Genomic DNA, 20,874 nt, shown 5'->3' on the forward strand with positions numbered 1-20,874 from the left:
TCTGCACCTGGGTAAACCAGGTAAAGGTTAAGACCTCCACAGATTTGAGTGGCACAGTACGTTTTGGAGTGAGTTAGTTATGCAACTACAGGGAAGTTCTTCCTTTGCAAGAGGAATTTCACTGGCCTTTCATCTTCAGAGGCCTGAGTTCGAAACTGGCTTCATGAAATAAATTTGGAGGTCTGCCAAAGTCGACATCTCAAAGCCACCTTAAGGCTAAAAGATGAAATGTGTGTGATAGCACAGCAAACCCAAAGGCTGAGTTAGGAAATGAAAGTGTTCAGCTGCCTCACAGCTGAGGTACAGAGGAAGAGAGCTCAGCATGCATGTGGAGTGTCTAATAGGGTGATATGTTCGTAGAGAGAGCCCTCTAGTGATGCTGATGTAAGCATTCCCTCTTACCTCTGTTCGTATGGATGCATGGAGAGTGGGCAACACCTCCTCCACGCTGCTGATCAGGCTACGGAGAGTCAGACCCACATTCTGCAGAAAGAGAGAGAGAAGGAGGGAGAGAAGACTATCAATGACTGCTCAGTAACAAAAACACACAGCTGCAAAGCCCCTGGCTCAGCTTGGCACAGATTCTTAGGCCATAAGTGTTTACTCAAACTAAATTTTTTTTTTTCATGCCCCAAACATTCATAAAAACGGTCCAAACTTTCCTCAGTTGTGGCTGTATACTGTACAGCTGGTATTCTAAATATTCCGATGTCTGGATTAATGGATTTGCAGCATAACATTTTGCCCCAACAATTTTTCTGGGATCCCCCGTTTTCCTGCATGGGACCCCACTGGCAACTGGTAATTTCTGAACGGTATATCAAGATTTTATACCAACTAAAATTATTTGTGCTTTCTTTTTGCATCCTAGGGTAAAATTACTGTAATTCATTGTTTTCATATTCATTGTAGCAATAAAGGACACACTTTTTTCTGATTCAGAGAACATTATCCTGTATTTTAGTGCCCAAAGTTAAGCAAACTGGAAAATATGCAATTTTATCAGTGACAGGCAAATTAAAGTTGAACCTCCCTTTAAATTAAAAAAAGTATTTCCCTTTGTCTGCCACCATTTGCCTTTCAAATGCTGTTTAATTTCTATACTGTTGTTTTGGGGGGGGGGGTATTTTTTTTTCCGCTGTCCTTTGGTACCTTTATCTCAGTTGTTTCTTCAGAGTTTTTGAAAATTTAGGGTTTTTTTTTTTAATCCAAAGAAAAACTGGATAGCTTAGTAAATATGCCGTGTTGTATAGAACACGCTGTTCTACTGCAACATTGTGCAAATTCTGTCTCGCACCAGGAGTTTGTAAACATTTTGCTTTCAGTTTGGTATTTGTTTGGTCTGGCCGATCAGCAATACGATAACACTATGTAACACAATTTTTGTTCCTGTTCCTAGGTAAATTTCAAAATATCACTGTCCTGGTCACAAAAGCAAAGTTTGTGGGGAATAATAGCCATTTTCTATACTTTTGAGGCATAAGCAATTAGGAAATAACACTTACTACCCAGGAACCAAAAAAAAAAAAAATTGTTACACTGTGTAATTAGAGGCATATTTCTCAGCACTTGACTTCCCAGAAAAACATCAGGGTTCCCTTGAATAGCTCAGACTGGACAATCTGACCCAGACGGAGCTGCTCACAGCAGTGAATTCAAACTTTTAATCAAACTTTTAAACTTGCATTTGAAATGAAAAAACGGAAGTGTTTATGACACCATTGAAGCACTGCAGTGGCGATATAAATGGCCTGCTCCTCAATTGACTGCATCTGAGCCAACAGAAGCCAAGAGGGTTTGTTCTGTATTGATTTCCCTGTTCTTTTTCTCTGAAAGGACTAGCAGTTACTATATATTCAGTAGAAGACATCCGAACATATTAACATTTTTTCCTCTCTGGGCTTTACAGTGTTTATTTACATACACTTTACTATGCTTTCACTATGCTTCATTAGACTTTACTGTTGCTGGCTACTGCGTCTAGTTTGCTGTGAATGCCGTTTTAAACACAACCACAATTGTATTGATATTTGTATCTGTTTTGATATTTGTACCTGTCCAGGGTCATCTATCAACAGGTGGATTGCTCCCAAAGTAATCTCACTAGCCTGCCACTGAACAGTCTGCAGAGAAAATCAACAGTTTGCCTTGCAAACATCACACTGTCCTGTGTTTCAGTCCACATAGGAAACATTCCACAGGAAGCAGGAGATTTCTCCAGTCAGACACAGGTTCAGTGGTGCTCAGTAAAATATCTACATGAGTAATCTCTCAGCTGAATCATCAAGGCAACACTATGCAGCATGCAGGGGACAGCGTCATGCAGGAGTTACCAAAGGTGCAGCGGTTGACAACGGTAAAATGTAGTAAAGGCATGGTATGAACATGGTAAAAGCATCGTAAAACTTCAACATGACTATGCTTACCATTTCTAAAAGGCAAGAGAAAGAGGACGCCTACCTTGACGATGCTGAAGTACTCTGAGGGAGGCAGCTCTTTGACCTTGTTCTTCAGCTGCACCACCACCTTCACCAGCTCCATGACGTTGCTGTACACCTGGTCATCTGTGCGGTCCAGCTCTGCAGTTGGAGTGGGCTGAGACACCGGGAAACACAGGGGCAACATCAGGCTACAGACTACTACACGCAGGATTCAGACCAGCACAGTCAGGCTATGAACGAGCACACTCAGGCTACAGACTATCACTCTGACAAACAGTTTAGTCAAAAATCTCTATTAAAGTCAGTCACAGTAGCAACAATATTTGTTAACGACCTTTAAATCAAGTTTGCAGTTCATGAAATATTTTTCTGCTGCTTAAAGGGTTAGAAGTTTATTCACATTTTTTTTAAAGCAGATGGTGGAGGATATATTCACCAGAAGAAAAGGGGCAATTCTGGATAATTCTGTTAATACTAAAAAGCTAAGAAAATGTATTTTAAAACTTTGGTTAGCAATCCTTTAAGTTGTATTGCATATATTATATTACGGGAGAAGGGCTGTTTCTTTCTCAGTTGATGTGGGTTCCAATGGCATTGCTTTGGAAAAGGCCTGTTTAATTACCTGAGCTGTGACTCGTGGAGGTTTCACAGGGGGACCGGTAAATTCAGCTGAGAGAGAGTAAGGCACAATATTTTAAAAGTTAAAGCTAAAGTCAAAACTCTATGCCATAAATTAGAAATCGTTATGTTAAATAAATCAGAATGACAACCAAACCAACAGTCCAAATATGTCAGCACTCACCATATCCAGAGTCTGCTGTCTAAAAAGAGAGAGACAGCAAAAATACATTAAACATAATACTCTTGTCGTTATTAAATATTACTTATGTGTGAGTGCTGGCTCAAAATGTTTAATTGAGCACTCAAACTACCATATCAGCATTTGTCAAACATTTCACCTCTGGCTTTTTGAATGGTCCTAAACCTAATAGCTGTGAAGAAGCTTTCACTATAATTAAGAAACCAGTTCTCTCTGTATCTGATCAGTACAGAACTGCATTCAAATTACTGTAATAGTCTGGTGCCAACTGTTTTGGATTTGCCAGAGTCTACTGTATTTCTATTAAATGGAATTATATTAACATGTACAACTTCTGAAGAGTGTCGCAATTGAACCAGCCAGTTAAATAACATGGTGAATCTAGGTGACACGTGTTTTTAATTGTTTGTCAGTTTTTTAAACCCTTTTTCAAAAGATTTGAGCCAATATACCTCTGACGTTTTGCATCCCTCTTGTACCATCGGATCCTGTTAAAGACAGAGTGATGAAAAGGATTAGAGACAAGGTGATGGTGTCACTGAGAGGTGCAATGGTTCCCCTTATAAAAGTCCCCCATAGTAAAAGCATAGCAAAGCATAATAAAGCATAGTGAAAGCATGGTAAAGCACAAGTAGGCATTGTACAGATATGTAAAGTAAAGCATATTCAGATCTTGGCAAACCATGGTAAACTATGGTAAATGCATAGTACAGTATAACCAGTTGGAACCCTGAAGCCACGTTTTCTTGGTAACAAATAATCAGATCTTTACCTCGTCACTAGGTTATGACTGGGGATGAAACTGCTCATGTAAGACCAGCAGTTACACTTTTCTCATCTTAGGCACCCAACTCCAGCTTATACAGAGCACACATCGAAACCTCTTGACTAAATCCACACATTGTTCATCTGGACTATGTTCCAGAGCCAGCACAACACTAGCTTTTAGAGATTTAGTTAGACCTGAATCCTGTTACTACATGTACGTTAAGAACATACTGTAACAAGAGGATGTCTGTCCGGTACCTAGTAGCTGATTTATCCCAAAACTTTGTCAAGTAGGGTCTCAAATGATCTCAATGACTCAGACTCAGTGGCTGTTACGAACTGGATTGAGATAATTCCCCAGATCTGTATTCAAACTAGCTGGATTGTTCTATTGCATTAGGGCTAATGGTGTGGCTAGTCTGGGATGAGCCTTGCTGAGCCGAACAGTCCACCACAATCGCAGCTTCTCACCAGCTGCTTCTCGTTTTTCTCCAGCCACTTGTTGTCCTCCACCATGTCCTGCTTCTGCTTCTTCAGGGTGGCCTGCAGTTTGGCCTTCTCTATCTCCCACATCCTTTGGGCGTCCTCTTTACTGGTGGGCTCGAAGGTGAAATCAGCTTCCTGTGGGGACAAACAGGGCAGTTACAGAAGTAGCAGTATAAAACCTGCCAAGTCTTAGCCAGCTAGTCCATTTCACCAGCAAAAGACCAACAGACATGCACCATCTCCTTTTCCGTTGGGGGTGATCGACAGCCTTGGAGGATCAGTAACTTGTCACTGAATTTTACAGAGGGGCAGATGGGATGTTAAAGGTTCTAGAGGCTTGTTGGATCCCAACTACCCACCATAGGTACAGTAATACACATACACTACACTGTCCTATTAATCAAATTGCACCACTGGTAGTCCTGTTTTGCTTAGAAATGCAGTCTACAAATCATCTTCCAAAGCCTTCAGTTTTTTAAAGTTGTGTTATTTAGTTATGTTGTTTGTTGTACAGTCACGATCTGAATAGATAAAAGCTACATCATCTTGTCAGGCACAGACTAATGGAAGGCTGATAGAAGGTTTTTCCATATCCATGACTTGCTGAAGAACACTCTTAAAAGTGGTGATTCAAAGGGCCATTCTGGAGACAGTGTGTGTGTGTGTGTGAGAGAGAGTCTGAATCTAGACTGTAATGTCGATTCCAGAGACCTCCCTCTATATGAGAGCTGAGAGATAGACATTAGAACTGTACTGGATACAGGGGCAGATGATAGACCTTGTGATGGTCCATCCACACCCACCCCTCCCCCTAAAGCAGCTAAAGCAAGCGTCTCTTACCCTCATGCTGCGGCGTCTGAAGATGTCGTGTTGCGCCACCGGACGGATATGGTTTGAGTCAACCGGTGACTGGTAGTCAGATGGGCTAGCAAGAGTGGGCGAGCTGGCACACAGAGCTTCAGGCAGCTGGAAGCAGGGGGTAGGAGGGGCGCAAAGGAAGATACAACATAGAGAGAGGCAATCAGCATCAACAACACAAAAGCACATCAAAGAGGACGCTTGGGCCGCAGAATAAAATCAGTAGACTGCATGTGGTTCTTTGTGTTTTGGTGAAATTTCAATGGACCCACCATTCCACCTTAAACCAGGCAATCTGTTAAACACATTGGGAGGAATTTTCAAAAGTTCATAAATGATAACTCCAGCGTTAATGAACAAATCGGTATGTAACATTGATTTTGGCAGTTTCAAGCAGTCGTTATGCCTATTTCGTTATTAAATAATCGTGCCAATGTTGATTTACAAAATAAAAGGAGCAGGGCTTCTTGTGACTATTTCTTTTGTTTGCGTGGGAATTTAAAAGGAAATCCGTGTTAATTGTCACCATTTACCAGGAGTTAATTTGCACTTGGAAAAGGAAGGTTTCAATTAACGAAAAAGTAACTTGAAACAGTATTTAAATTCTTTGGTGTTAAAAAAATAGAATAAACAAACTAAGTATGGGTTTGCTGGGAGTGGCAGCAGTTGCAGCAGCATAGCAGTAAATGTAATTTTTGGAGCTTGAGTGCAAGCCTGAGATTGACAGACACCGACTGCAACGCCGACAATACAGAGACAGGGTTTACAGGACCAGGGTTCATTTCTTAGATTTACCAGATGACAATCTAAAAACTTGATTGCGTCTGGATAGGGCAGCTACTGTCGACCTCTGTCAGACTTTGCAGGAAAACCTTGAATTGCCTACGAAAAGGGGCCCTGTCGTACCCACGCATATGAAGGTGTTAGCCTCCTTCTGTGTCGCTGGGTCATTTCAAAGGGTCACAGGTGATTTGATAAAGAAGGTTAAAGATTATATCCCACTTAATCAGGAGCAGCTACAAAATACTAAAAGGGAGTTTTATGACATTGCTGGATTTCTGGGAGCCATCGATTGCACACATGTTGACTCAAATCACCACAGCACCATGCATATACATATTTGAGCAGGAAGGGGTTCCATTCACTAAACCTCCAGGTGATTTGTGATGCACCCTATAACATCTGGAACGTGTGTGCAAATTTCCCTGTTATGACTTACATTTTGACACAATCTGCTGTGTTTAATATACCAGATCGCATATTAGTATGTCAGTATTGTAAGACTACCTAGATAATTCAATATTTGTAGTTATGAGAATATCCTTTTCTATACTTGTGGTTATGAATGAGATTTATTCACTTGTTTGAACCATTTGTAACCTTAAGGAATGTTTGTTGTATTGCTAAAATTATATACCGTTAATTGCACCCAGTGTAATGTTACTACCAAGAAATTATCAATGCACCTTTAGCCTATCTGAACTCTGGATACGTACATTATATGACAACTGACCTCTACTGTAGATTTTATTTTAATTATACAAATAAAAACTTAAGAGTAAATAATGAAATCTTGGTATAGAAAACGGCATATTAGATATTACAATAAAGTTTTACAGGTGATTGCGGATTTGCATTGCATCCTTGGCTTTTAACAATTGTATCTAATCCACACACAAACTTAGAACAGGCTTACATCCACTAGGAATGTGATCGAGAGGATCTTTGGTTATCTAGAAATGAGGTTTCGGTGACTCGACAAATCAGGGGGTGTGCTTCAATACGACCCCCAAACTGTGGCTAGGATCTTCGTAGCGTGTTGTATCCTGCACTACAAAACTATAGGTCGAAGATTGCTGGGCAACCAAGAAATGCTCAATGCACTTGAGGAAGGTGAGAAGGAAGAAGCGCCTCATCTTGAATCATTGGCGCCTCTTCAGAATATTCCTCCTGGAGAAGCTGCCAGGGCCAGGGCTGTCAGGCAACAGATCACCGACATGTATTTTGCCTAAACATATTTGTAAGTATACGTTGTGTAGATCCCCCCTACTTAATGTATATACATACACTTTCACCTTCACACGTTTGTAGTTATATAAAATGTTCTTATAATACTACAAATGTCCGGTGTCTACTTCTAATCATTTTGAGTTTATTTATCACAGAGGCGGGCAAAGAGTGCCAGAGAAAATGCATTCAACATGATTAGAGGAATTCACCGAACAATTATAAACAAATTGTGTATTGGGTTAGGGAGTTCTATCGTAATTTTAAAAGCTTACTAAATATATAATGAAGTGTTACATAAATAGTATACATAACTAAGAACTACAAACATGGCTCTTGTAACACGTTTATTTATAGCCTACAATCGTACATACTAAAATACATACAAAAGTCGATTTCAACATAAGAAAACAAATTCCAACCAAGCCCAAACCACATTTCTGGAAGGATCAACCGGGACACATGGTGAGCTGGTGGGTGGAAATGGGTAAAACTGGAATCTCTTTCTATTGAAATTAAACTTTTCGCTAAAAATGTGTGTACAGTAGTCCCTCGCTGAACCGGACATTTCGGGAGACAGACAGAAAGTTGTTTTTATTTTTAAATCACACACAGACATACTTATAGTGCTCATTTTATTTTTAATGTATAGACCATTGCGCTGAAATAACATTAACTCTCACATTACATTATGCAAAAATATACAGTAGGTTTATACAGTACAGCAGTAAAATCAAATGAATGCCTAACGCACTCTCTTTTTTGCTGTAGCTTATAGATAGACTTGCTACTATTCAATTTTTTTTTTTGCCAAATCGACGATTAATATCGACGTTTATTTTAGAAAGAATTTACTGGTTTTTTTCCATCTTTATTTTTCAATTCAAGCAGAGAATGGGTGAAATTGACCTTTATGCTTTAAAAAAACCCAGACTTTTTATGCCATTGAAAAACGTCTAATTTAGCGAAACCCCTTTATTATATTCAACATGTGACAAAACCATGGTTACCAACATTCTAACTGAAATAACATTTGGTAACAGTTGAGCTATACATTTAAAAATGGTCTCAAATAAACCATAATAAACACAGCATATAAAAATGTATTACACAGACCTTTGTAGCATAAATTTACGAGTAAAAATAATATGCACAGAACAAATTATTAGATAGCTGAACAGAACTAACTTATTATTCTGTCTGAGCTCCCCCTCTCCCGCTTCAGTCACTGGAAGGCAAGGCAGATGGGCCCGCTTCATCCTGCCGCGGAGACTTCAGCCGTCGGCCACGGTATTGTGCACAATATTCATTAGGTGTTTTTCTCTTGCTTCTCATTTTCAAATCAAATTAGTAATTGTCACCATATACGTAAAGCAAAAGCTTACGTACACCTTAACCCGCCAATTTCAAAGTAGGTGCTTTGAATGGCAGGCGCTGTAGCTGGCAAATGAGAGCATTCTAGCAATGCTTCAGTCAACGAGATATGTCAGAACAGGGTGAAACTACAGTACTAACACACCACTGAGATGACTGACAGCGGCTCCCAGCCATTCAGAGCGGAATGGAGAAGGGACAGACAGTAAGTATAAAAACTACACAAACTAGAGATGATTTCTAAATGATTATTTTTGTTAAGAAAATAAAAATAGCGAGTGGTTTTACCGACGTTTAGAGTATATAAATCTGACGTATCTGACGTTTAACAAACTTTACCGATTAATATCGAAAAGTAGCACGCCTAGTGATGTAGGCTTGCTACTTTTCAATATTAATCGGTAAAACAGTAGTCCACATCTTGCATTTCAAACCAGAGTCCATCAGTATTTCTGAAAGCTTCTCACCCTTTTTCAACAAATTGAACACAGTAAGTTTAAACTCTTTAGAGTATGTTTATATGTCCTCTTTTAATCATGTGTTCTTCCATTTATTTTCGTTCAGTCTTTGGTGTCAGTTTATAAACAGCTGCTTTTCTTCAGTATTAGCGAGGGACTACTGTAATTTCTTATATATTCTGTGCAATGTGAACGGTACATTCTCAAGACATTATTATTATTGCCTGGTTCCTGCTCATGCTTCTGCTCTACTTTTTATCAGAGCATGCTGACTCTTTGTCTGTGACTGGCTGTTTGGGCTTCACAAAACACACACTTGTATTTAAACATTACAATTTTTTTTGCTCTTTCCATGTGGAGCCTACAATGTGTCTGCTTTTGTGCCAGTCAGCTGGTGTTAAACCATCAAAATAAACTTACGCTGGTAGAAGCACGTGGTACACACAAGGCAGTCTAAGCAGCGAAAACAAGGAAAATAGTTCCATCAGCCCAGCCAGTGCCGGGATGAATTGTAAAACCGGGACAAAATCACGATTTTCGTAAATGCTTCGGGCCCCCAGGACAGCCTTTCTGAAACTGGGACTGTTCTGGTGAAAATGGGACGTTTGGTAGCTTTACTCTTAGGAGTGTGCTAGTTGGGGTTTTGACCATCCAGCGAGAGGATCACTTCATTATTTTACTTTGTCTAGTTTGGATTCTTTTAGTGCTAATTATGAATGAAAGTGAAGTTCTGAAGCCACAGAAATATTCCTAACAGATGCTGTGATATGTTGTCAAGCACAACCAGCTTCTTACCTGCACCTGGAGGCCAGGACTGACAAACTGCCCAAAAGGCATGCATTTCTTTCTTGAAGGCTGAGAAAAAAAGAGGGTATTAGAACAAGTATTAGTTGCTGTGACAGGATAGCAGCAGAGGGAAGACTCAGAGACAGAAAGTGCAGTGAAACCAAAATATTTTAATTTAACAAAACACAAATAAAAAAGGCACAATGGCCAACCAAAAAGACAAACACAAAACAGCTTTAAACAAACCAAAAAGAACCACTCACACTCTCACACACACACACACACACTCTCTCTCTCTCTCTCTTCTCTCTCTCTCTCTCTCTCTCTCTCTCTCTCTCTCTCTCTCTCTCTCCTCTCTCTCTCTCTCTCTCTCTCTCTCTCTCTCTCTCTCTCTCTCTCTCTCTCCTCTCTCTCTCTCTCTCTCTCTCTCCTCTCTCTCTCTCTCTCTCTCTCTCTCTCTCTCTCTCTCTCTCTCTCTCTCTCTCTCTCTCTCTCTCTCTCTCTCTCTCTCTCTCTCTCTCTCTCTCTCTCTCTCTCTCTCTCTCTCCGTCTCACAGTTACAAACACTCTCTCACTAACAAACACTCACCTCCTAACATACCCAACCACTCCCTTTTGTACAGGTGCCTGGGCTAATTGGGCAATTCGCACCTCATTAGCCCAGGCACATTCCACACATTCCTCACACATAAATTCACTGAACCACACCCCAAACTCACTCACATCCACTCTAAACAATACAATAAACACAGAACCACCACAAAATAGGCTGCACCCCATCACAGTTGCCATAACGGTTAGGTGTTTATATTTGTATAAGAGCTTCACAAAAAAGAAAAAGTGTTTGTTTGGTGCCTTAATAAACAAAGAAAGTAAAATGATTTTGGGTATAAAGGCCTATGTTACTAATGAAGGCTAATGCTTTATGAAACACAGTACAGAGTTGATCATACAAATCAATGCTCTTTCTTTTTTCAACACAGGATCACAATGGTTAGAATGATGAAATTATTAAAGGAATACCTTCTACTAGATATAACATTTGTATATCTAATAAAGTCACACATGCCTAATATCCAGACATACACCCCCTTCCCACCCCCCCAGAAACAGTAATACATGATGATTATCATGGGATGATAAAGATTACATTTTATGAGGATTCAGAGGGTATAATAAAGTACAATGTAATCTCTTTTGAAAGCTGTACAGGGATCTCCTTTAATACCCCTTGTGTCTCAGGTATTGTGTCTCAGTACCTTTGGTGGTGGCTCGCTGATGGTGATAATGGGCTCGAGGAACTTGGTGCCTCTCACGCGACTCCGATTCCTTTCCGCATCCTGCTCCACCTCCATCTGGTGCATATCGCTAGAAGAACACAGAATGTGAAATACAGAACAGTACAATACAATACAGTGAAACACAGTAAACCATAGTCAAACTTTAACTAAAGTACTGACCAGGGTTCCTGAAACACTCCAGGCAAGGAGAAAATGTCTTGTTCTGACCATGTAATTGTCACTAACTAAACCACAATATGGTATTAAACCACACCACTCATGTCAATTAAATATAGGGACATGGACGATAAACCTTTACGATGTGTTAAATGCAAGGGAATGGACATTTTGGGAGGGTATTACAAAAATGCTGGGAAGAATTATACACCATTGAACAAATGTGTGCTATTTACTTCACAGATGTGTAGCAAAGCAAATTACTCTGCAAATGTGTTCAACTTTTACATGGAACACCAATGGTGAGTGGCATATCCAGAGGATCACAGTGTTGTACAGTATATAAGCAGCTGTATGTATTTTATGTTTATATTTATTGAGGAGAACAGTACTGGCTAAGGGAGCTAGAAGGGGCTGCATTGCATACCTGAGTTTGCAGACCAGCTCGGTGAACTTTGGCCTCTCTCGGGGGTCATAGGTCCAGCAGCGGGTCATCAGGGTGTACAGGGTCGGGGGACACTCTTCCGGTTTGGGGAGTCGGACCCCCTGCTCCAGTTGGGCGATCACATCCTTGTTCTCCAGCCAGAAGAAAGGCTGCTTTCCTGTGCTCATGACCTCCCACATACACACCGCTGGAAGAATCAGAGCAGCCGGGAGACATTGTTAAAACAGAACAGCAGAAGGTTTATAAACAGGAGCTGGACGACTGTGAACAGGGTGCAGGGCCAACGTGAGCAGCCAAGATGATTTCCAGTCTATACTCACATTAGTCATTTTTATACTGGTCTCATAACACAACACAGGCCTGCTCAGAAACAGTCCCAATGTTAAACAATGGACCCTGACGAAAGAAAGAATGAAAGGAAGAAAGAAAGAAAGAAAGAAAGACTAACAAATGAACTAACAAACGAAAGGGGCAAACTTACCAAACATCCAGACATCACTGGCCGAGGTGAAGCGCCTGAAGTTGATAGATTCCGGAGCCATCCACTTGATAGGCAGACGGGTTACAGAGGCTGCACACAGAGACAAAGGCAATGAGCTCAGCGCGCTGTGTAAGGGGAGCTTAAGTAAATACAGTCATCTGTATTACTCTTAAAAGTTACACTACGTAATTTAACATATTGCTTTGTCATTCAATGTGTATATTTTGTACCATTTTGTTTGCAATCATGTTGAGTGGTTCTGAATTGAGTTGCTCCTGTATGCAGTTTGAAACATTTTCTAGGTTTACTTTTAAAGTATTTTTTTTGGTGAAAAAAAAAAAAATTGGAACTATGTGACTGTTGTGTTACGTCTTGACACAACATTTAACCAATCAGAGAATTGAAGGGGCGGGTTTTCTGTGTTAAGCACTTTGAGAGGCTAAAACGTTAAAATGACTGCTAAAAAATATTTTCAAAGCAAAAATAGTGACAATGAATGCAGGGTTTTCAGAATAAGCCGGTGATCGGAGCAATCCTAATACTATATTTGCGCTGACTACTTTATTAAAAATATTTATATTTTCGGGTATTATCATTCAGTTAATTTTTTTGTCGTATTATTGTACTGTAAGGTGAGATATATATAGGGCTTCTGATTTTCGGTTTTAACCGATAAAACACAATAAAACACCCCCGATACAAAAAAAATAAAATCGCTGGATAGTCAATAAACACCAGAAAACACCGGAAAAACTGTGGAAATTGAATCTATTCACGTTGACTCTACCCTTTCCCCATTAAAAAAATAAAACCTACTACAAAAATAATAATGAATACATTTCCCTGTGCTGCTGGGCAATGTCCCGCCTTCCTGACTTGTATCTGTCATTGATTCGATCTCAATACTTTAAACCTGCCCCAACTACCGATTGACAGCACATTCCTACATTCCTATTGGAGACTCCGCTTGCGAGATTTAAAACAAGATTACAATCAGGATGGAGGCTTGTTAGCGGGATTTAAAGCTGTATTACAGTTAAGATACAGAGGAATTGTGGCGAAATGTACAAAAATGCCTAGACACAAAAACCCCAGAAGAATGTGCCCGTGACCATAGGGATTTCATTGTGGAAGACAGCAAAAGGAAAGAAGGTACAACTTAAGTGTGCAAGTGCTGTCGAGTTACTACTAACTATACATATTCTGACACAAAAAAACCCCCAAAAAACGCTCAAGCGTTTTGGAAAGTAACCGAAAACACAAATTTCATACAGTATATCAAAAATGAAAGTCCCAAAAAAAACCAATTTACATAAAACTTGAAAATAGCTAAAAATAAGCACTGAAAAATACAATTAATAAAACCCAAAAAACAGAAGCCCTAGATATATAGTATATAACAGCTATAGATATGAACCAAAAAAAAAAAAAAAAAAAGTGTGCCTTTTGTTGTGATATCGTACAAATTTGTACCCAGGTGCTTGTGAGAGATATTGGGGGTTCATGTATAGAGGCTGTACAAGAAGAAAGGCATGATGGGATATCAGCGGAACACTTGTCAGCTGATATACAATTACAAACGCTTAATGGATGCTGGATTATTACATTCCAGTTTCATGCAACAGTTATGATGGTGACCAAACATGTCTGAGTACTGTTGTGTAAAAAAATTGTTAAAATGAACAGTTGCATTAAAAAAATGTAGAACAGCGAAAAACAAAAATAGACGTGCATTAACAAGTGAAAAGGTTACAGTTTTTTTTGTTTTGTTTTTTTGTGTGAACTCCAATAAACCTACGTTATCGTTCCCCAGCCAAATCTAAATAAGCACGGTTATTTACCATAATAAAAAACAGAAATGAAAAAGAAAATGTAGAACATAAAAAAGTGCAACCAGATATAGTCAACGAAAGACAACACATTATTCAAATTCTTTGTCGTATTATATATTTAAGGTAAGGCAAGTTTATTTTTCCGTTAAAAGTGCTCCCGGCTCTAATGTTCTGCCCCCCGGCTGTACAGAATTCCTGGGGAGAACCCTGACTATACTCAGACATTATTTCCAGTTCCCACCTTTATAATACTCTTCTTCCTCTATGTACCGCGACAAGCCGAAATCCCCCAGCTTCACACAGTCTGGAGCTGCAACTAAAATGTTCCTTACTGCAATGTCCCTGTGGAAACAAGGAAATCTCCTTCAATTAAAATAACACGTATTCATGGAATCACTAAATAATGAATAACCCAACTTTAAGCAGGTTGGCTAGAAAAAAAATGTTTATTGACCTTTTTTTTTTTGTACAAACATTTATTTTACCCCCAACTTACCAGTGCAATGTATGACTCAGGACAGGGGAGTCACTTGCTATGGGGCAGTTGCCCTCCAAAGACCTTGGTTTGCCTGCCGCCCCCACCCCCAGACTAGCAAGACGCTACCCCCTTTATTTTTAGTTTATTGGTGATTATATATGTAAACAAGTTATTTATTACTTTGATAAATATTTCTACTTTGGACATTCATAGGAATGCGATGCTTATTTAGCAGTTTATGTTCATTGGTTTATATTTGATACAAACAGCCTGATTTTCAGGAGGCGCATTTTTAAAGAGAAAATAGAGGTCGCAATGCATTTGCCACCTAATTATACGTCTTTATTTTCAACACAGGCAGGTTCATTTCTCTTATACTCGCAAAGCCTTTTGCGACTTCTGCTTATGACTGATTCAATTGAAACGCCAATTGATTTTCCGGTTCCTTAACAAGCCAATTAGTCATATTTCAATAGTCTGCAATTCCATTTAACTGGAAAACAATGAGGCAGCACACATGTCGTTGCAACAGTGGGGAAAAAAGAAAGGAAAAATTAATTCTTAGCCACCCAAGTTCAGCGTTTGCTCGATGGGATTTTATCACATCAAACTTTTTGGCAAAAGGTCCGGAGCCACTGCTAAATTTACAATACGGAAGGATATAACTGAAAAATAAACACAACATCTTCCATAAAAAGGTCTGATAAAAAAGTGAAGAACAGTTGGGATGGACAGTTCCCCTCCTAGTCTCTGTAAGTCCTGTTGGATATAAAAGCTTCTGCTAAGAGCCTAAATAATAATAATAATAATAATAACAACAACAACAACAATAATAACACAAGCGTGCCTATAGAAAAAAACAATCCTTAATTTCAATATAACAATGTATTCTCTGATGCAATATTCATATTCATATTCTTTACATGCAATATCTGAATGTTTCTGTGTTTTTGTGAAAAATCATAATGTTAAACATGAATATGCGTTTGTTAGATATGTTTTATAATGGTCATATTTTAATGATGTATTTAATATATTCTAAAATTAGCCAGCCTCCACTTCAAGGCACTGTTCTCCACGATAAATGGCAATGAGCATCACATAAAACTTGCACAGTTAAAGAATGATGATGTTTTCTGTTTCGGGAAAAAATTGCATTCCTTGAATCTGGAGATATTGCAACATGTGTACAATCTATTACACAAGCACGTTTGGGAAGCCAGACAACTGAACCAATTTGTGTTTGGTTTTATTTTGATACACTCCCTTTCCCTACGGAAAAGTGCATCTGTGACATCAGTCAGTCTCTTTGACATGGAAGACCTGCTATGTCTATTCTGAAATGACGCCCCTGCTTAGGAGGACTGAAGGTTTCCTTTTTTCACCCAACGAACCTAAGCAGTGGATTTTGGCAAATTACTGAACCCTGGAGACAAGGCCCAACCTGACTGCTCTGATCAATTGGGGTCACTGTGGTGCAGCGAGGTAAACCAGCCCCAGATTACTTTTATTCCTAGCCTTTGGAAGTGCAAAAGCTAATGCATTGATCCCCAGCTAGAATTGTCAAGCTCTCGATCACATGACTCACCCACACCCCCAGCGCTAGTGAAAACATTATAAAGCAAATTCATATTTTTTAAACAGGCAACAATTAATCTTTTAGTGCAGTAAATGCATGAGTGACGGTTTGTGTCTGTGTACAGAGCTCTGTGAGAGTCGAGGTTTGGGGAAGGATGGAGCTCCTACCTGTGCACCATGTTAACTCCCTCGAGGTAGGCTAGCGCTTTGCAGATCTGCAGGGAGTAGAGGACGAGGGTCACAGTTCTCAACGTGCTCTTGTTCTCAACAAGGTAGTGTCCAAGCTGAGAGGGAAAGAGAGGGCGTTAGGCTTGGGGACTGGGTAACAACATTTTCTATACAACTCTTTCAGCACTAAGGTGTCAATTTGATCAACTTATAACGGCTGCGATACTGCATTTTATTTTAACCTTGGCTTTGCTGTGATTATCCTTACAATAGGGTGTTAATGCAATATGTAAAATGTTGTAATAAAATCCAGCTGTGGTTTATCACAAGTACAATATATTTGCAAAATGACAACACAACTGTAATTAAATAGTGCCCTGTGAGAATGTGTATTTATATTGAACTGTATGATGATTAATATTACAGGGCAATAAACAGATTAAATAAATAAAGAGTATGCAACTTCAATTCTAAAACAAAAAAGAAACACAAGACTGCTTACAAGCCTCTGAAATATGCAGTGTCTCCACAGCCCTTACCTCTCCGTATTTGTAAAGTTCCATGACAATCCACACTGGGTCCTCCTCAATGATTCCAATCAACCTCACTATGTGCGGGTGTTCCAGAGTTTTCATGATGACTGAAACAAAGCCACCACAGGAGAAATGTTACCGCTGGTACCAGAGACCTTGGCGTTTAAATGTGGGCCTTATGTTTGCTGCAGATTTCTAGGTGATCTTTTTTTATGAAGTTTATAAATAGGTTACTATATGTTTGTAAGTGTTCTTTTTGATGTGTCAGGCCACAAACAAAATTAAAGCCATTGAACACTTAAATATGTAATAAGTCATTTACACTAGCACCGCCACAGCCACTTTTTGAACAGCTTTTGCAATTCAAATTTAAATATCTCTGCATATGTGAATATCTCGTGCATGTTCGTTCTTAAGTGTTACTAAATATTTTAATTAAATACCCATATGGTGTTTCAGCTGCAGAATCGTAAAAATGGATAAGTTATAAGCACTTGCTTCTTCAACCGCCAGACCCGCAGTTTATGCGGCATATTGAAATCAATACAACATAGCAGACAATTTAGTCTGGGCTTTGTAATAAGATCAACGTCCTTGTGAAATAACGTATTATAATCCTGTTGAGTGCTTGAAACACTGATGAAAGTCATTCTACACATTATATATTATTATTATTTACACTACATTTCTCAGGCAGAACGACTGTGCCACCCTGATTGTGACGGTGCAAAACATTTTTAAAAAATGGTGCGTATTCTAAGCTCTGCACAGATCAGTGACCATCGGGACTGATGCTAAACGAGTACGGTGTGGATATACTGGATCAAATGGCACGGCTGTATTCTGTCAAAGGTGGTACTGTGTCTGTTTTTTATAATGTTTTGGACCTGGCAGCCATCAACGCTTTGGTTTTGTACAAGGAGTGCACCAGCAACACAATCACATCATTCTGCAGCGAGCCCTGGAGCTATGGTAGAAACATTTTGATAAGAGACACGAAAGCCGGCTGACAAATGCCCCTCAACCTTCAGCCAGCACTGCGCCCACTAGCACACGGAATAAAAGACAATGGCAGGTTGCTAAATGAAATAAAAACAGAACTGCACCCGTTGTGAAAAGGCAAGTCTGTGCCAAATGCACTGGTGCAGTTGAAAAGCGTGTTTTCTGTGTAGATTGTACTTAGAAAGCTGTAATAGAACTCTGAACATAGACAGACAGCCTTTGAACTCTGTTTCACTCAAAGCGCTTTCACGTTGCATAAGTTATTATGTTATATTTTTGTTTTATGCTATTTTTATAACTAGTTATTTATGTTTTGTAATTTTATATGTGCATACAGCTTTCTACACCTGTTTGCACAGAAGTTTTATTGTGTAAAGTTGATTTTATTAGTTTTTCATGTTTATGTATATGTGCTCTTTTTGAAAAAAACAAGAAAAAAGATTAATTTTCAATGTAAATACGGTGTTTCTGCTCTGAAAATGTTATTCATTTTCATATCGAAGCCGTTTTAAAATGGAGCCGCACATTTTGCGGGTGCGGCGGTTGTATGTAGTCAGAAATCTCAGCGGTTCTAGTGTTAAATCTAAATAAAAAAAAAATAACATGCTGATATTAACATATATTAATCTGTTTATGCAGATTCTGTTGTGGTTTTAACATTTATAATTCTTTGTCACTGACATTAAGATCTACGCTTTTGATACAATTATAAGTGTAGTTACTGCTAATAGATTCCGAGGGGGGTGTGACTTCTAATATATATTAACTAACCATGAACAACATTTGTTAATATATTAAGTTAGTTGTTAAAATAAGGTGTGACCAAAAAAGTTATTGTGCATAGTTTTGTAGTTCTGTAGTTTCGCCTTGATGTGTTCCGTATGAAATGTTTGATGACGTGGTTATAGTTTTTCTGATTCCCTCGTGCACCACCCCTGCTTACCTGCTTCACTCATGAACTTCTCTTTGACGTCAGGAGAACAGTCCTTACACGTCTTCACCGCCACTGGTATACTCTCCCCTTTCTACAAAGCAAACGAATACAGTGAGGGCTTCAGTGTTGACTTCCACCCTTTGTAAAATAAATACCATAATTGACTGCATTTAAATGAATAAAATCCTACTCTACTTTTCATTGACATCAGCTTTCAAACCACATGACAAGTGAGATGTGTTGGACCTCAATGACCACAATAAAGATGCAAGATGGAGAAAGCCACTGTGTTTCTGATAAAGTAGTTACACAGGTCAACACATTGTTTGAAGGAAAATGTGTCTCTTTCTACTTACTTTGGTTTTATAAACCCCATCATGCACCTCTCCGAAGAATCCTTCTCCCAGAATCCTCCCCAGGACTATATCACTTCGGGAGAGACCATATTTTATGACTACAGCAAAGGAACATAAGAGGAGAGTTATACAAACATGATAGTCAACTCGGGTCTCGTTAGTGGTATAGAAAAACAAAACATATATTTAAACTCATCCCTTTTTGTAGATAGCACATCTTTATACAACTTGTTGAGTCATTTTATTCTCGGATATATGTTGAAGTTCATGCATTAAATGAACAGTACAGCACAGCACATGTGTGGTTGCAGCTATAAACAACTGAGGTGGTGATAATGTTGATTTAAAATTAGCCTCATACATTAAAATACAGGTCTATTCTTAAACACACACACACAGATAGCAAGCAAGAGAGAGTTCTTAACAACACATATCACATCTACTAAATATGTGCATAGTACATCTTGGTATTGTTAAAAATAAAGCCATTCAAATATACTTTAGCACAAGATGTAAGAATGAAACCAGCAACTACAGTAGCAATTTGTTCAGATTTGGAGGATTTAAACATCTTTTTTTTTTCTTACCAGACTTCGGCCTTTCATCTGGTATTTCTGCATAAATATCAGACCCTGTTAAAACAGAAAAGAAAACTGAACTTGAGTTTTCACAAGCACTTAAAACAGTCGATCAGCCTTACCAAAAACTACATTTAGTGTTGCAAGGCTCCAAATGCTGTAAATGAGCATCCTCCTAAAGCAACACGTAGATCTAATGTACAAAAGTGATCTTTCACTGCTGGGGCGAGGTCTTTCTTGTTTAGGATTTGCTTTTTCCTCAGTTTTCAGTTTGGGGTACAAAATTCAAAATCAGTTTTGAAAAGGGGTCCTCTAATCAAAAAAGAAAGTGTTTGTTTCTGCTTTGCTCACGTTCACATGACTGTTACTGCACTCACAATTACAGTATTACCAGGTCTGCCCAGGGCCAATATTTTACACTGCGATTTATGAGTTAAGGTTTAGGTAATGGAATTATTTATCCTAATCGGTATTGATCCAGAAAAGTTATTCTCCTAGGAATTCTACATACAGTGAATGCAATGGACCTGCTGTGGAAAATTGTTTACACAGACTAAAGCAATGTATTTGAAACATACATTTATGAAAGGGGCCAGGACTACTTTTTATTTTGCATTCATTTTATCCTTGCTCGTGTTGCATGTGCAAAATAAACACAAAGCTGAATACAAAATATAAAGCTGTTTCTACAGGAGGAAGAATGTTGATTCTGATAGGACAACCGGCAACCTGTTATCACATAATGTGAATTTTCACATAAAATGAGTCGATTTTAATGATCTGAACAATGGTGGATCTTAATTCCATCATCCTAAAATGCATAAACCTGAATTATCTGAAAACCTTATTTCATTAATTGTAATTAAGTCTTCACTGGGGGGGGGGGGGGATGCTAGAATGATTAATATGACACTCAAGAGCGGCGGTAGACTACACTGTTTAGATCACTAAAATAGACCCCAATGTCTCTCACCATATGTACTGCAAAATCTCTCAAAATTCTCCTGTCAGTGTAGTTCAAATGGTTGCTTAAA

General features: G+C 38.9%; 1 protein-coding gene across 2 annotated transcripts in view; it reads right to left on the minus strand.

The window, feature by feature from the left end:
• The window catches only part of LOC117411343 (protein-tyrosine kinase 2-beta-like), a 67,581-nt gene that overhangs the window by 1,720 nt on the left and 44,987 nt on the right, over positions 1-20,874 (minus strand). The window contains exons 14-30 of one of the 2 annotated variants that reach the window (XM_034018709.3): positions 19,850-19,894; positions 19,263-19,360; positions 18,916-18,997; positions 16,977-17,077; positions 16,438-16,553; positions 14,455-14,555; positions 12,382-12,471; positions 11,883-12,087; positions 11,258-11,366; positions 10,008-10,067; positions 5,356-5,481; positions 4,501-4,650; positions 3,714-3,749; positions 3,244-3,262; positions 3,064-3,110; positions 2,461-2,595; positions 403-483 (exon numbers count right to left, since the gene is read on the minus strand). In XM_034018709.3, coding sequence (XP_033874600.1) covers positions 403-483; positions 2,461-2,595; positions 3,064-3,110; positions 3,244-3,262; positions 3,714-3,749; positions 4,501-4,650; positions 5,356-5,481; positions 10,008-10,067; positions 11,258-11,366; positions 11,883-12,087; positions 12,382-12,471; positions 14,455-14,555; positions 16,438-16,553; positions 16,977-17,077; positions 18,916-18,997; positions 19,263-19,360; positions 19,850-19,894 — 1,601 coding nt within the window. The remainder of the gene's footprint in view (positions 1-402; positions 484-2,460; positions 2,596-3,063; positions 3,111-3,243; positions 3,263-3,713; positions 3,750-4,500; positions 4,651-5,355; positions 5,482-10,007; positions 10,068-11,257; positions 11,367-11,882; positions 12,088-12,381; positions 12,472-14,454; positions 14,556-16,437; positions 16,554-16,976; positions 17,078-18,915; positions 18,998-19,262; positions 19,361-19,849; positions 19,895-20,874) is intronic. The other variant, XM_034018710.3, reaches the window with a different exon arrangement.

This window comes from Acipenser ruthenus, chromosome 6 (assembly GCF_902713425.1).
Source record: "Acipenser ruthenus chromosome 6, fAciRut3.2 maternal haplotype, whole genome shotgun sequence".
Lineage (NCBI taxonomy): Eukaryota > Metazoa > Chordata > Actinopteri > Acipenseriformes > Acipenseridae > Acipenser > Acipenser ruthenus.